This window comes from Conger conger, chromosome 2, assembly GCF_963514075.1.
Source record: "Conger conger chromosome 2, fConCon1.1, whole genome shotgun sequence".
In the NCBI taxonomy this organism is placed as follows: Eukaryota; Metazoa; Chordata; class Actinopteri; order Anguilliformes; family Congridae; genus Conger; species Conger conger.
In genome coordinates, this window is record NC_083761.1 from 63,042,185 (window position 1) to 63,059,500 (window position 17,316).

The following is a 17,316-nucleotide window of genomic DNA, read 5'->3' on the forward strand; positions in this document are numbered from 1 at the left end:
AATATTTCTATGTTCTGTTGTAAATTCTGTCAAAAGATTATACAAGGGGCCACAAATGAATGATTCTACTACTCACTCCATATCAAACAGATCAGCATAGAAAACTCTTAAATTATCACACAAGGTCAGTTTGATGGGTAACTTTATTCGTTATCTGACCGCAGAATTATATGCAGTAGAACACAGCCAGCTGAACAACATTTAACATTTTATAGTCTATGAAGTTGATCCCATCAACAACAAAATAAAATGGCTTTAAATAAAATTGTTTATATTCTGTACATTTGTAATTTACATACTTTAAGCAGTTCAGCAATGTGTACATTTGATAGTGGGCTGTTCTTTCCTTGACCAAACCAGTGGGAAGTACCTGAGTGACTTGATTCCCTTGCTTGTTTAAGACTAATGCCATATTTAGGAGCAACTCCAGTCAGACAAACTTTTGTGTGTCGTGCATGCACATTCACACAATTGCTTGAGTCCCTGCCCAAACTTAGTCTCTTTAATACTGGTACACTGTTCAAGCATACAAGACTAAAACCAGTTTAATAGTAATCTGTTTGCTAAAGTTGTGGAGTGTGCTAAGCCACCACACCCATCCATATGAAATGAGCATTTGGGTGTTTACACAATGCCACCACGTCAAATTAACACAAGGCAGCGCCATTGTCTTTTAGTTGATGATCAGCAGGTGATTTGAGTTACTTATAAGTTGGACCTTTTGCACTTTGTGTGGCCTTTTGACTCCACCGTCATTAAACAGCACCGAACATTCAAGAGAAGCAGCATAAACACAATGCAAAAACTTCAAGAAAAATGCATCTAAATAGGAAATTATGCAGTGAGTTATAAAACAATTTCAATAATTAAACCCCCTGGACCATCGTTTTCTCTCATTCTGAGGCAAGGCATTGGTGATGATTGAAGAGAGATCAATCATTCTATGTCAGCGGTCTCCTATCAGCCATCAACTCTGTTACATCAAAACCAATAGCTGTCATTTGTGAGGGGCTAATTCAAAATGAAACCCATCAGCCATTTTATTGATGCAATTCCTCGTCTGGACTTCACGTTTCTGATACATTTAGTGTATCATAAACATGTTATGCAACTTAAAAGCAGGTGCAGCATACTGTAAAAAAAAGATTACAGAGTGGAGATCTGTACTGATCCATATCAGGCCAAATAAATAAATAAAACCTGATGACCTCAGATAGTAAGTGCTCTAAGCTGTTGCTGTAAGCGGTTATTACCTTGCAGTTCGTGGTATTAATTGATCTATTAACTTATATGGAACAAAAGAGTACTTTGATCAGGCTACTAGGGCTGATAGGGCTCCAAACTTTTCCTCTGCCCACACTCAGGCGTTTTCTCTTTAATGTTTCAGAAAAACAAAATGTTATCCCTTTGTCTTACTGTACTTTTTCTGTTGCTTACCCCCAAATCTATGAGCTGCATTTACACATCCAATATTTTCTATTTTGCCAAAAAGCACCTTAAAATAATACTTCATTCACGCTTACACAGCTAAACATAAAAATCACATTATTTCAGGGTGGAACACAGTAAGTTAGGACAGCGCTGTCTTATATCTAGAGTGTCTAAAGGATGGGGGGGTCAGATCATTGGTCAATCCAGTATCACCCTAAAGCGCAATACAACGTGGCCTTACTGAGACGGAAATTCAGGCTACTGGTAAACTGGTAAAATTTCAGGAATAAGAATATAATTATAATATAATTGGACTTGGGCTGGGAACACAGATGAAGCGTGAAGCTGTGAGCAAGAAAGATCCCTCCTCTGTTCCATCTTTCCACATTACATCGCCCTCTATGTCACTGTTGGATTCAGAATTGAAAGCCTCAGTCCTGGTTGGTATCAATATTTCATGGCACTATAATCCAGTTCCATCCCATAGTTTACACGTTATTCTAATTTGTTTATCGCTACAGTGTACACACACACACATTGTCTAAAGAACCAATAAAAGCCATTTTGCATATGTTTTTTTTAGCAGAGGGTCAAGCCAATAAAGTCAACATAATGGTCCTCATATGAAAAATTGCTTTCATGAAGTTACATGATGATGAACAGAAAAACACAACAAAACAATCATTTGAAATGGACTGTAATGCCAACACTATAACATTGTAAGAAACAAGGAACCAAACATTCCCATCCAGTTACTTTTCAATGAAAGTTGGGCGCAATAAATCCAGATGCAGACTGGTGCAGACAAATGCCATAATAAAATAAAAATAAATAAACATAATCAGGAAATCTGTTCTGATTATCTCGCTGACATTTACAATTTTAGGTTTAGAGATAACAGATGCAAGTCTGCTGAAAAATACAACTGGAAATGTTTTGATTGCTTATCCACTGAGCTGGTCTGGCTTTGTGAAGAGTCCCCGTTTGATGGTTAGAGAAGTATGGTGATTTAGGCACTGGTGGTGTGGTGCAGTCACCTGGACAGTGGGTTCTGCTTGCTTGAGGTGACCCCACAGCCTGCTTGCATCACTCAGACTTAAAGCCTTTGAGATGCCTTCTTCAATCCTGGCCAAAATGAGGCAGAAACCAACTCTCCCAAATTCCCTGAGCACCGTGGGAGCCTCACTGGTCTTGAGTAAGCTTGGCTCTGTTCTCACTCAGATCCTCTTTGGTCTTCCGGATGCAGGGGAAGATCTCCAGGAGGAGGCTTGTGGGAGCCTCACTGGGCTGGAGTAAGCTTGGCCCTGTTTTCACTCAGATCCGCTCTGGTCTTCTGGATGCAGGAGAAGATCTCCTGGAAGAGGGCCTTGTACTCGGGCTGCTGGCCGTCGTCGTCCGGGGCCTGTGCCCTGGGCGTGGTGGCGGATTCGGCGTGGCAGCGCTGGGCTGCGGGCGTCTGCACGGCCTTGTGGCTGTGCTGGTCTGGGCCCTGCTGGCAGCGACGCAGCAGCTCCTCGTACTTCACCTGCAGGGCGCTGTACTGCGCGTCCACCTCGTTGAGCAGGGAGATGCCGCGCTGCTTGACGGCCTCCGCACGGCGGACGCAGGTGAGCTCGTGCCCGCGGCGGATCTCCTCGTCGCTGGGGCTCCTCAGCTGGGTCTCGCTGCTGCAGCGCTTCAGCGCGCGCCGGCCCGGCTCCGGGGGGTCCTCGGGGTCCCGCTCCGCGGGGTCCTGTTCCGCCCGCTCCTCCGCCGGGAAGAACAGGGAGTCCGGGAGCAGCTTGTCCTCCCGCCGGGAGCTGGCCGCGTCAGAGCGCCAGAGCTGCCGGAGCTCCTCCACCTCCTGCTCCAGCTCTTGCAGGCGGACCTGGCAACCCTCCAGCTGCCCCAGACGCTGCTCCAGCTCGCCGTTCTCACGGGTCATCAGCTCCGCCTCCTGCTCCGCCTCCCTGCGCCGGGCGCGCTCAGTGCCCAGCTGGGTCTGTAAGGTCCGCAGCGAGCGGTTCAGGGACAGGTTCTCCTCCTCCGCCCTCATCTTCTCCGCCATGGACAGTTCGTCATCTAAAGAGCCGTCTTGGTCATACGACAAAAACCTGCACAGACAAAGTTCAAGCGGTCATTTAAAGCTATATACATTTCTTTACGTATTTTGTAAGCCACTTCAATTCAACTGACATGTCAAATATGTTGAGGGGGAAAAAGAGCAAATTATAACTGATAATTATATAAGCCTGATACTGTGAAAATGTGTCCATATGAGCAGAAATGTACCACATAAGGTATTATGTGCAGCATTGCTTGTGTGACTGCATGTCTGTCAGCCATGACAGGGATTGGTCAGGGATTATGAAATGAGAGCCCAAACTGGATTATGGTGTCTGACTTGTAGACGAGTCAGCATCCGTGCGTTAATATCCACAGGGTCACACAGAGGAGATCAGTTAGGTCAATAGCAGGCTGCAAAATCTTAAGACACGCAGCGGCAGACAAATGCTACCACAGTGTAATAATACGAAGACGTGTAGCTACTCTCAAAACACAGCATAATTATTATATGATATATAATTATATGTCATTATTATGTATTTTTCTGTACTTCTATATTTGGAAGAATTAAATGTGTTCCTGAATTATCATTAAAACTGCACATTTCCCTATATATCAACACAGTTCCACATCACCTAATTGACAACTGACCTAAAAACCTGCATCGCAACAAAATATCAATATTTTCAGTCAATGATCTTGATTATTTCTACAAAGTGTATCATCATTGGGGGGAGGGGTATTGACCGATACGCAGGCCGCACAGAGGAGCTCACTTGTGCCTGCTGTACAGCTCCTGGAGACAGGCCATGCTCTGAGCCCCCGTGAGACGCCGCTGCTCCACCAGCTCTCTGCTGGAGCGCTCCGACTGCGCCTTCTTCATCTCCTCCACCTGCCTCTGCAGCTCCTCCACGTGCGCCTGCAGCCCCTCGATCGTCTCCGTCAGCCTGGGGAGGGCCCGGGGGGAAAAGAGCCAATGCTATGCCTCACTTTACACTCATATACGGCTGACTAATCAGATCACATTTACCGTGGCTGCTGCAGTCAGTGCTCTGTCTAACCTGACTGCAAGCCCCACAACACAACAAGATGTCCTGTGACTCCCGCATGCTTATTACGAGATGCTATTTGTCCAGAGAATGTTGTTGACGGGTGAAGATTCATGCATGCGTCCAGATCCGACACAGGCAGAATCTGACTCCCATATCTAATTTCTTGTCATTAAACCAGAATGGTCAACTGCAGCAAGTATCATATATAAGTTTGATAAAAAGCTAAGTGTAAACATAGTCAAGTGCATCTCTTAAATTACACTGAAGCACTTTCAGATATTTTATCGTGAGATGAAACCCAAATCATGTTATTATGGAGTGGTTTGTAGAGTAACAGGTACTCTAATGAATGAATAATGCAGACTGTTTTCTGTTCAGTCTGGGCCATACTCCTTCACTCAGTCCCTGGCCTCAGTCTCACCCCTGGATTTTGTGTTGGGCTGAGCGGTTGTCCAGGACCAGCCTGTGGTTGCCCTGCTCCAGGTCACGAGCAGTCACGTCCAGCTGCTCGTACACCTTGGCATGCTGCTCGTTCATCTGCCGCAGGAGGTCCACTTGCTTGGTCAGGTACTGAGGGAGAAAGGGGGAGTTACACATCTGACATCGCTTTCAAACATGACTCTGGAGTAGTGCAGTATGCAGGAGCTAGCACACAGATCACATTCAAGGTGGAGTTTTATCTCAAGTTTCAACACAACGTATCAAACCACCCTTATCTATATTATATTAGCCACGAGCAACTCTGTCGAAAATGTATATGACTGCCTTCTTGTGTCTGTAGAGGACAAACTTGTTTTCTCTTATTGCTCTTCACTTTCCAATACTCCAAGCATGTTATCAGATAACACTTAGAAACCTTTCCAGCACGTTTCACAACCACATGCTAAAAGAAAAAAGAACACCACCACAAGTGACAGTGTGGTGCCAAGATAAACATGCAAACTCTATGATTAAAGTGCTATCTTCACCTATTTTTCTGAACAAGCAAGCAATATCATTATTTGAAACAACTCAGTGAGCAAACCAGACCACACAGAACATTATATTGTCAGTGTTGAACAAAAATGCTTGGACCAGGAGACAGAAGACAGCACATATTTGTATTAGATTCATCATGTTCCATAAAAATGATTAAAATAACTCAGCTATGCATGCATTTGGCCTCTATGACATGTGTATTCAAGTTTACAGACTGCAGCAAAAACAGCTTGGTTAAGGAGATTCATGAAAATTTAAATTCTCAGTAACCGATAGATAGAGTTCAATTATATCTAGAAACATAACCCAAGACTTGTGACAGCTTTAATTCGCTGTTTTAAGTTCTGCATAACATAGACTTTGGTATTAGTCCAAATGTCAATACATGCTCACTTAAGTATTTTCTTGAACAGAGAACTACTTTCATAGGCTCATTGGTTTGCAGAACAAGAGGAACAAGCCAGCTGATCAGTTCAGTAATACAGGGCTTTTGATGATGAGTTTAAATTCCTCCTGTATGTGCTGTTGGCCCTTAACAAATTGAATTTACATCCCATGCCACCGAATGACTGAAATAGACTGAGCACATGAATAATATGTAGAGCATGGCAGGCCAAGCAACAAGTGACTAATGGATTAATAGACTGGTAAGCCAGGAAGAAAACATTACGAAAATAAACCATTGCTAAATAAATCCTCTAAACCACTGAATAACTCATGAATTCACATAAATCCCTTCGTTAATTACTTGTTTTTTCCTCCAGTAGCCCTGTAAGACGATCTGATGTCAATTCAGCTAAAGATCTTTTCTTTTTTAGCTGAAAATCTGCTAAAATGATGAGTGAAATGTGAATACTCAAATAAATGATACTGGTGTTATCCAGTGTGGTAACCAGACTGTAGAATGTAGTGTATGCTGTGATCATACTTTGATTGTTGTTGAGGTTGCCTGATTAGCTGTGGAGGCAGAAAGGCTCATTCTTGACAGAGAAGAATCTCAGTCAGAAATTAGGATTACAGAATGCCAGCTTCACTGTGTCTACATAAGATGTCAACAGGAAGCACTGTCAATGCTTACCTCACCACTCAGCCTCCATTCAAACATGCAGGCCTAAGCAATGCCATTTTAAACACATCCTGTTTGGTGTCATCATGGCACACACAGGAATAAGCCAAAGACCCCTTACTTTGCTTACCATTTTATTTACTCTATCCATGACTTACCAGTGTTAATTGTAATGGTGCAATGATAGGTATGATCGAGACAAAATGGTGCCAAACATTAAAAGCTGCTAAGCTCAATGTTTTTCAAGCATCATGGTACTCTAACCTGCATACAATAATAAGCAAAAAAAGTGATAACATATAACAAACCAAAAAACTACAGATTACCACATTACCTCTATCTCTTGCAGCTGTTCCTGGTTGGTGGAGTACATCTGCTTCAGGCCCTGTTCCAGCTCCCTGTTACGATCCAGCAGGGTCTTGCCCAGCTCTGCTGCCAGATGGAGGTCTGGAACAGAACCAAACACTGACAGCTGGAGAAAACCCATTGGTTGACCAAACACTTTTACTGTATGAAGGCCAGAGAAGGCAACCCTGTCAAACACTTTTACTGTATGAATGGCCAGAGAAGGCAACCCTGTCAACAGAGGACTACCACAAACAAAAACAAAAACAGTGGCAAGTTAATGGAATTCACACAATAATATTTTGCTTTAAAAGTGGAAGCCAGATCCCAACACCAATAGTAAGCCAAAACCTAGATGATGATTTGGTTACATATAATAGTGTGAATTTAAGACCAGCTAAAATACTGAGGCTATGTATTTAAAAAGAGATTGTATATTTGCACCCAACTGAAGACCTCATCTTGGGGCCATACATTTGTTGAAAGATTACTTTTCAGAATCTAACTGATTTCCCAGTAAATTAGAAAGTAGAACTGCTTTTTCTCTCTGGTAGAGAGTCATGTCCAAATATAGCACATTTTCAGGCAATCATTTAAGAATGGGGAGTATGAAATTAACTGACCAGTGCCTATCCAGGCAACACATTTCTGTCAACCTTTAACATCTTGGCAAAAAAGCATGCTGAAACCTTTGCATTCACATGATCAGAGCACAGGAAGAATAAATAGAGCTCTAAATCCAACATACATGTCACATGTGAGATTTCTGGTGACCAGGAAACAAGCAAAAAAAAAAAAAAAAAAAAAAAACTGTGGGTATGGGGAAGGAGCCTATGAGGAACATGCAGACCAGCAAAGACCATAACCTCCAAAACCCGAATCACAAAAACACAGGAAACTATTCAAAATGAGCCTGTACAGTAGCGAAGGAGCCAACCGCACAATATTACTTTCAACAAGCTTGTATTCTAATATTAACCATTATCAACATCTAATGTTTCAAATTTGCTGCCTTTTAAAAGGGGGATGTTGGTTTGAAACACGATTTTATTCAAAATACAGACAGCTAAAGTCATGTTAGCCACATTTCCTTGTGCCTGCAATTACTCCTATGCATGACATGTGCAAAGACAGATTGACCACTCTTCTTCTATCCGGATGAGACCGAGGCTTATCAGCATTGGTGTCCTTGGGGCTTAGTAGGCCTACTTTACACAGTTTCTCAATATTTTATTATTTAAGATATTTCAGAACGTGCTAGTTTACATTTACTTGAATATTTTAACACTGGAAAATGTAAATTAACGTGACCACTAATTATGCTCCAGACGGTTAAAATGTTTTTATGTTTCGCAATGTATCTTGCTAACATTTCAACTGATGCAATCTTAGCACCCTGTATAGCTGAAACATCCGTATAGTTGAAACATCCGTTATATTTCTTGTTTTTCAGAAATATAACGTTACCAAACTGATATTTCAGTGTTAGTTTTCATATTAATTTTATGATAGCTCGCATCAGACTCAATCTAACTTGTCTACTAATAATATTTTGGCTATTTTAAATCCTTAAATCAGGCTGTGAATTATGTTAGCTAATCTTAATCCTCGTGTAAACATCTAATGATAATCCTACACGAATTTAATCGCAGCTGTCAATGGGAGCAGCATGCGAGAAACAGTTACACAGTTAGGCTACACAGTCACAGTTACCAAATTACATTTTAAACGCAGCCTAACTGTAAAAAACTAAAGATTTATTAAAACACCAGTTCCTCGCCGTTGATTATGCATGGATATTCAAAGGGGGCACAACAGTATGTAGGGTACTTGTATCAAATTAAACTTGAGTTTAACTACCAATAAAAAGACACAATATAGCCAGTGTTGTCGTAGGCGAGGCAAGGCAACGGGTGAAATCTCGATATGGAACTTATTCCCAGGATTCATTTGAGTGTATAGCTTTCCTCTGGACGCCTGATCATTTTTAATTAAAAATAAAGAAAGCCGTGCTTATCCTATGTAAAACGTTGAACGCGTATGGGCGTGACATGAACAAAACAAGAGGAAATAAATTATTCTACATACTCAGGGAAACAATAAATGTCTGTACATAGTAATGGAAGAAATATTACGATGGTCTTGCATTTGCAACTGGCAAGTAAGAAGCTTCTGTTTTCTCTGTCCTATTCCTAGACGAGACCGCTATTTTCCCCCAGCATCACTGAGTTTACAATGTCTCACCATGCTCAAGATCCTGCTGGTCGTACCACGGCTCTTCGTCTTTGATCTCAAATTCTTCCTCCACAATCATATCGGTTAGCATCTTCAACCAGAATTTATCTGGCAATTGGTCTTTTGTTATTGTAGTCCTATGGCGAAGGCGAATGCAAGAATACTTGACCCAACGTATCTTAAAGGAAGCTAGCCATTGTAACACTGTCGCTAGTGAGTCTCAGCTCACCGGTTTCCGTTGTCTCTCCCATCGAACTTCTGTAGCTGGGAGGAGGGCGAATGTGTCTTTCAGCCTCCAAGTGGCGCATTGAGGCTGTGGCCAGCAACGTGGCAATTTAGCAATATGCAAATGAACGGTCATGACGTATATAACTAGGTGCAAGTAACTGCATCTATTAATTGATCAACTTATTTATTTAAATTAGATGCTCAGTCCTTACAATTATAACAAACTTTTATATTTCCAACAGAATAGATGAAGTGTGTTGTTATAGGCCAAGGATGTTTTTTTTCTTTTCTTTCTTTTTTTCTTTTTTGCTATAGGGGTAATTCAAGAAAATAATCTGTTTAAGATCACTGCTTAAGTCACTTTCAATTTCAGTAAAAAAGGCATTTTACTACAACATTGGACTTTTTCATTAACTTTCTACAGTTAAGCCATAGAGTTTAATGGTTCTTTAAGCTATTTTTTCTGTGAAGTAGTATAGGTACCTACCTATATTATTTGTGATAGGCACTAAGCAATGCCGGTGTTATCCAACTGATAAACTCCCTTTTGAGTATAAAATGAATGGTATCTAATTGTCACAGTATAGAAAATATATATTTGTACTACAAAATGTTTTATCTAGCCTATAGAAGACTGGTGCACTGTGTGACCCCCAGTACCCCTCTACATGTGAGTGCAGCAATTTCAAACTGATCCTCTTTCAGATTGTGCACACTGCTTCGGACAGATCTGGGCTACTTCATCCCATCCATATTCATACATTTGCAGCCCATACTCACATCCATGCAAACAATTTAAGGCTGAAGTGGAAAATATTTAATTTCTGTCTGCCAGTAGGTAGCTACCTCCACTCAGACAGTAAGACTCATATTACCCATACCCCCTTTTTGATTCTCTCTTCAGGAGGAACATATAATGGGATTACCTCGATGCAATACGCTTGGATCAGCAAACATTACCACTATTTGCCCAGCAATCCATTTTAGGTGTCTGCATTACAGTATGTCTATGTCATCGCACTGCTTTATGATTGCATGACTTTATCCAGACATGCCTGTAAAAAGGTTGCATTTACTCTGTAGGGAAGAATACATTTCCTGCTTCAGTGTTCTTGGATGGTCACCTAATACCTCAATCATACTGAATGATGAAGGGAGTTCACTGTCTGCTTTGCTGACAATGACCATTTAGTTTCCTTGATCACATCACATGCATACAAAATAATGTGTATTTGTCAGCCTGTCACCCAATCAGGGACAGGTACCTGCAGCAGGAAATGTATTCTTCCATACAACTCTATGTTGGGGAATAGTCTTTTCGGGGTACAGTGTAAGGTCATAGCTTAATGCAAAGGTACCTGAAACAGGACTGCATGGACACATTTGCATTTTCTCTTGTTCTATTATCGTAGTGAACTTTAGACTTTTGTGGGATGTGTACCCTGAGCAAGCTACTTTAATCTCTATTATATTTATTGCCTTTGAGATGATTGACTTAGAGTAGGCATTCTTTGAACCTGTGTATAGATTCAGAGAAGGGTAAACAGACACAATATAAACAATTCAGAACAAAACAAAAATTGTAAAGATTTTCCCAACAATAAATGTATTCCTTTTTAAACATAGTATTTATCGTATTGTCAGAAAAGAACAACATACTATGATGCTACTTTGTATTCATAGTAGGAGATAAATAAATAAAAACTTTGGATCTGTTGATAAAGGTAATGTTATATATAGACATAAATGTAAATCATGCTGATTTCATGGGGTCTCATATAATATCATTTAATAGGAGCATGTGGAACTGTGATTTTTGTGATCAAAATATAGATAATGTAGCTTAATACTCCATTGCTCTAAATATTCTGAAGAGAGAATATATTTAATGAGATTGTGTTTTTCATGATGAATTTTCTTTTTCGATTGAGAAATGTAATAATCCCCGCCAACAATCCGGTCGGTTGAGATAAAGCACCATTTTGTTGTTTGATAACCGCCATAAAACACCATGCAGAATAAGAAATGCATGGATAGAATAAGGCTTTTGGTATTTATTGCCATGGCAATTGGGTGCGAGCAAGATTGAAACAAAATCAGAGCGGATCAGGATGGTTGCGGACGCAGCTAAAGAGATTTTGGGCATAACGGATGTGAGGGGGGGCACATTTTAGCAAAAGGGTTTGGAGGGCGTCAGACTCCAGGGCAATCGTAAAGACTGAATGAATGGGAGTATTTTTAATGAATAAAAGTAAGATATGCCTATGTAATGCATTCAGTAGGTGGCGGTAATGCACACATTTTGGTTTACATCCGCCATGAAAAAAAAAATCAAAAGAAGAAGAAGAAATACTGAGTTTGCTTCAGAGACTATGCAGAAGCGTAAGAGCTTCGTTAGCTAGCAGTAACATCAACTCGCCATATGTTATTGGAATTGGTTTAAAGTACCTGCTCTACGGATTAAGAAGAACAGCAAACATGTTGCCTCCCCTCAGGTTCGTTTGTTTCTTTTATCCTTGACGTGTTTACGTGTACCAACACCATTGGTCACTCATTTCAGTAGTTTCATGTATTTTTCAAGTGTAAGACCAGAAACCCGTACTCCGTGTTCACTTGCAGCTTTTAAACTGGTAAATTGAGTATGTATTGCCAACAGATGAAGACAGCGGTTTTTATAGCGTGGATTGTGTTCTACGTCTCAGCCCTGCTGGCTCTAAGAAGAATGTGGACAGGTAAATACGTCCGCAGCCCTCTTGCTCGAGCGCTGTTCGTCAGCATGGTGAACGAAGGCGATGCCACTGAACAATTTCAGGAGGTACGTAAGAATTATTAGCAACCGGTGGCTAAGTTTATATATTGTATTATAACCGCAAACAGTCTCAATGTCAGAAATTCGTTTTCGTCAGACTTCTGCATTTTAGTGATTGTGTAACTAGCAATTTATGCTTGTTTAGCCTATTTGTGCTACTTTCCATACGATGAAGTATATGTTTTACACAGTTGGGTGGGTGTTGTGTTCACACACAAAGAAAGATTGTTTAGAAACATGTCCACTTTCAAAATGACATTGTTTCCATATTTTGTTCCAGTTTACTGCCCAGTAGCTGTGGTGCAAAATGATCTGAATACCACAACATCTTCTAAATGTATACGGTGACGATTGCTTGACTTCAGTTAGTATGTCCATGGACACTGTGATGTTATTTCAGTGGTACCACTGCTGTCTCGTTAAGCTGGGGGAGGATGTGCGACCGCTGTTCCTCCAGAGCTACATGGACCAGGACACCAAGGCCTTCCTGAGGCAAAGTGAGGAGAAGTCTGGCTGGATGTTCACACAGCTCTACTACTCTTTCATGTCCACTGTCCTCAGCCCCATTGTCTCCCGCACCTCCATAAATGGGTAACCTTGTTTCACTATCGGCTTACTTCTGTTTCTCTGCCACCTCCCTTTTATTTGTCTCTATATCAAATTTAAATGTAAAAAGTGCTTTATTTGCATGACAGAATTTGCATTCATGTTGCAAAAGCGTGGGAAGGAAAATGTGAAACATCAGGTAACCTTTCCTCTCGGGTCCTCATCGCACTCGCTGCTCATTTATGTTCCTACATCGTGCCTGTAATGTAATGTAACACAACAAATAATAAGAGTAATATGATTGTATACTGTACAGTATATAGTGTACATATACATCTCTCTCACACATACACCTCATGAGATGTAATACTCCATTGTTCTAAATACACACACACACACACACACACAGACACACACACGGTCTTCTTTTCCCTTTGTCTTGATTGGCCCTGGATTCCTTGGGCTTCACTGTGCTGTGTGTTGTGGGCTGAACCCTTATCATTCCTTTGCTGTAATCTCCTTTCTCTGTGCAGGTTTTTGGGGAGGGGCGCCATGTTTGTGTTCTCTGGGGACCAGTTCCGCCAGCTCCTCCAGATCAGTTCAGATTGGCAGGGAGACAGGCTGCTTGACCTGGGAGCTGGGGACGGGGGAGTCACCGCAGTCATGGACAAGCATTTCAAAGAGGTCTATGCCACAGAAGTATCCACTCCCATGAGGTGGCACCTTCAGAAAAAGAACTACACGTAAGTCATATATACAGACCATGTTGTATGGCTGCCTGTGATGAATTTATTCTAATACTCATTCTGGAAGTTAAACGATAGTAAGGAAATGAGAATGACTGGTTGTGCATGATATACTGTACAGCATTTGAGCAATAATAAGGACTGTAATAATCATCCACATTTGTGATTATTATAAAGTTAGTTTTAAGCCTTGAAGATGTTTTGGCTTTGAGTACACAGTGCTGGTTATGCCGTGTGTGTCCAGATAGACCTGACAACCTTGGCCTCTAGACCATCCAACCTTCAATACGTAGTGATTGCTTGGATGAGCAGATTGTGTGGGGTGAAGAAACCTATCGACTAATACTAAAGGTATATTACTCGTGTGTCAGCCTGCTGGAAGTGGATGGGTGGCAGAACCCTGGCTTCTACGACGTGATCAGCTGTCTGAACCTGCTGGACCGCTGTGACGAGCCCCTCACTCTGCTGGCGGACATCCGCCGCTCTCTGGTGCCTGGTACCGGCAGACTCCTCCTGGCCGTAGTGCTGCCATTTCAACCGTCTGTGGAAGTGGGTAAGCTGGCCGTGGCCTATGCGAACCCTGCTGTTCTCTAACACTGTGAGTTTAGGACAGAGCTGTAGTCCTTTGATGTGGAGACACGGTGCCTGTGAGAACTCCTCAGTCATATGTTGAGGAGGTTCTCATCTGGGGGATGGGTGCACTGGGGAACGGGTACAGCAGAAGCAGGTGAAGTAGCAGTCAGGCTCTTGTGTTAAGTGGGTAAAACGTAAAGACCCACCATTTGCTTTGCGGCTGTTGCAAACTTTTAAGAGAAAATGAGACAATGCTCCTTGATGACTGTATCACACCCCCTCTTTAATTACAGGTCGCAAGTGGCAGTGGCCAAAAGAATACTTGAAAGTGAAGGGAAAGACCTGGGAGAAACAGGTGACCCACATGTCCAAGCGGGCGTTGCAGAAGGCGGGGTTTGAGGTGGAAGCAGTGACGAGGCTGCCCTACCTCTGTGAAGGAGACATGTACCATGATTACTATGTGCTGGATGATGCCGTTTTTGTTCTGAAACCATCGGAAGCACATGACACGGAGCTGGACAGCTGATTGGTCACTAATGTCCAACTCTCAATTCTGGTGCTTCTGTGATATCAACTCCCTTACAGGACTTGCTTTTCATTATATTTTGGAGAAAACATAAATGGCCAAATAACGTATTGTCATGATTAAGGCTGGATATTTGTCACAGAAAATATTGACTGAAGTCACGGAGCAGTCATTGATGAAATTGATGAAAATTACAGAAAACATGGAAAAAATGGAAGAAATCACTGAGCAAAAAGGATATTAAATTAATTATATTAATGATTTAATATATTATATTATCTCGTGCCCAGCAGTGGGAAACAATTGAAATAACATGCATATACTGTTGGAGCAGTAACAAGTGTTACTAAAAAATCTACCGGCAGTAACCAGCTACTAGGAACAAATAGCCAACAAGTAAAATACATTGCTATTTGACAGAAATGTAACAGAATGCCATTAATGTAACAGAATGTTGTTAAAAAATACTGCATTCTCAAATTGCATTAAAACACAATTTAAAACGGTTATCATATGACCGTTTTCACCTTTTTAAAGTTTGTTTTGGTATAGTACATGTTGCGCATTGCTTGGTTTGGTCTTTGAGTGCTTCTTGTCACTGAATATGACCAAACTTGTTGACCGGGGCGGTCATACAGCAGTTCTCAATCATATTAATTCCCAAAAAATTAGGAAAAGACAGAACTAAATTAAAAAAATCTGTGACAAACACCCAGTCTTAGTCATGATTCAACTTTATTGAGTATTGGGATGTTTATAAGTTATTGGGAGAAGTACCTGTAGATTGAGGAAACCCCAACCTCTTCTCAGGATGTTTACATTTAGTTTAATCTGCTTTATGTGATGTGTCTCTTGGTGTAGAAACTTTGAATGACATGGCGGGCACATTATTACGGACTACATTCTACAGGGGCAGATATCCACAGGCATATCATCATTAAGCACAAATGCATCGAGACGGAAAGAGATTAGTGACCACATCTCAAATCAATCTTTTAGTCTACGAAGTGTTGAAGTAAATGGCCTTTTTAGTTATTTACAAGTTCGTATTTCTTTATGAAGTGTGCCATGTTATTGAATTGTTGTACATTCCTCTCGTTTTTGGGTCAGGGGAGCTTATATGATCTATTTTAATGTCTAAGATACGCATACACAGGACTTCCGACAAAGGGCTTGGACTGCACAGTTTGCCACTCTGGTGTGGCATTTACTGTCATCACCCTAACACATACTGTGTTAATATCTGTTGTGTGTCATTTTATGGTGAAATGCAAATGTTATTTTCATAATCAAAAGATAAATCATTGGATCAATAATAAAAATAAATTGGTCATCATTTTGTCTTCCTTTTATTGCTTATTCATTTGCACAGTACAATCCCACATATAAATGCATTTGTCTGCAGACAACTAGCAGTCTGAGGCAGTGTTCAACTGACCAACACATCCTTGCTTACCCTAATGTCAGGAAGCACTGTGCTGTTGTGCTGTTGACTGAGCAGCATCTCAAAGGGAGATGGGGGAGAGTGGGAAACTGGTTCTGACTGGGGCCTGTGGGCATCTCTGCTTCTGAGGGTCTGTTGCATCATCTCCTTCACCATGTCATCGGATTGGGCCACAGTAGTTTCTTTGAAGGATTTGGGTGTGTCTATTTGTTTGAGGGGTGGTGAGGGGATTTAATTTTCTACTAAATTACAAACTAGACAGTAAAGAATTAGGGAAACATAAGTAACAGATACTTAAGGTTTTTTTGATGTGTTTTTACATCTGGTTCTGTTTAAGATACATTTGTGCAGTAAATTAGACCTGCCAGTTCCTTTGGGTATAATGGAGTCACATTTCACCACGCTGGCTGAACACTGTGCAGCACAGTCTTGAGTAAAGGTCACGTCTGAATAGAAATGGCTCACATTCAGGGCTAAAGAAAAGTCTGGATGAGCGGGCAAAATCGAAGTGCGTAGTTGTAAATCAAGGGACCGTATCCCAAATGCCTTGATTTGTTGACTGCTCATTTAATTTCTGGCTTTACATTTTCATTTGTTTCCTTACGACATTGGATATAAAACTCTTAATTTCTGCAGTGAAAAGGAGGTTAAGTGGGGTTAAACTGTGGTGCCGCTTCCAAGAATTGGAAAACCGGGAGCAGAGGAGGGAATTAAATGCACATTACTAGGCACCTCAAAAGAAGCCTGGATACTTAAGGAAAAACTTTCTGCAGGTGAGATTTGTTTTTTGTATTGTATATTAAACAAAAAATTTCATATAGTACTGTACATACACACACAATAGAGTTAATACAGGGCTGTCACTTTTCTGAAGATGAGGTCAGAAGAGGTTATTATTTTCAGCAGTGGTTAATCCTTTGCTTTTTTCTGATGCCCATCCAACAGAATATTTCTGTGCAGACTTGAGTTGACACATTTAATGCAAATTTTAAAAAAGTAATAATAATTATAACAATTCTAATAAAAACAACAATGATGATAGTAGTTGCTGTCATTGTTGTTGTGTGTTATTTGTATCGATTGTATAGGCCGTTCATGCCATGATCTGAAATGGCTTTACGGTGAAGGGAAAAAGCTCCCCGCAATCATCACTGTAATGTTTAACACCCATCTGGGAGATTCATGTGCGCCAGTTCACCCAAGAACAGTCCCCAGTTGTTTGCTGAGTTTGAAAGGGATCAAATGGTGGGTAATGGCTGAGATAGTGTGGCTCTTCTTGGATCAGTATTTA

The 17,316-nt window shown here is 41.2% G+C and overlaps 2 protein-coding genes across 4 annotated transcripts; one reads left to right on the plus strand and one right to left on the minus strand.

Annotated features, from left to right (window-relative positions):
* Positions 1-125: 125 nt before the first annotated feature.
* On the minus strand, positions 126-9,474 carry cdr2b (cerebellar degeneration-related protein 2b). Its single transcript, XM_061222070.1, has 5 exons — positions 9,163-9,474; positions 6,908-7,020; positions 4,951-5,099; positions 4,254-4,424; positions 126-3,524 (listed from the first exon to the last, which is right to left on the minus strand). The coding sequence occupies exons 1-5, from the start codon at positions 9,242-9,244 to the stop codon at positions 2,711-2,713; spliced, it is 1,329 nt and encodes a 442-aa protein (XP_061078054.1). The 5' UTR covers positions 9,245-9,474; the 3' UTR covers positions 126-2,710.
* Positions 9,475-11,733: 2,259 nt separating this feature from the next.
* Positions 11,734-15,917, plus strand: mettl9 (methyltransferase 9, His-X-His N1-histidine). 3 transcript variants are annotated; one of them, XM_061232012.1, is made up of 6 exons: positions 11,734-11,876; positions 12,038-12,196; positions 12,591-12,781; positions 13,270-13,479; positions 13,854-14,035; positions 14,349-15,917. In XM_061232012.1, the coding sequence occupies exons 2-6, from the start codon at positions 12,038-12,040 to the stop codon at positions 14,579-14,581; spliced, it is 975 nt and encodes a 324-aa protein (XP_061087996.1). In that variant the 5' UTR covers positions 11,734-11,876; the 3' UTR covers positions 14,582-15,917. The 3 variants fall into 3 exon arrangements, with proteins under 3 accessions (XP_061087996.1, XP_061087997.1, XP_061087995.1); XM_061232013.1 differs by having other exon boundaries at positions 12,084-12,196; XM_061232011.1 differs by lacking the exon at positions 11,734-11,876 and having other exon boundaries at positions 12,008-12,196.
* Positions 15,918-17,316: the final 1,399 nt, after the last annotated feature.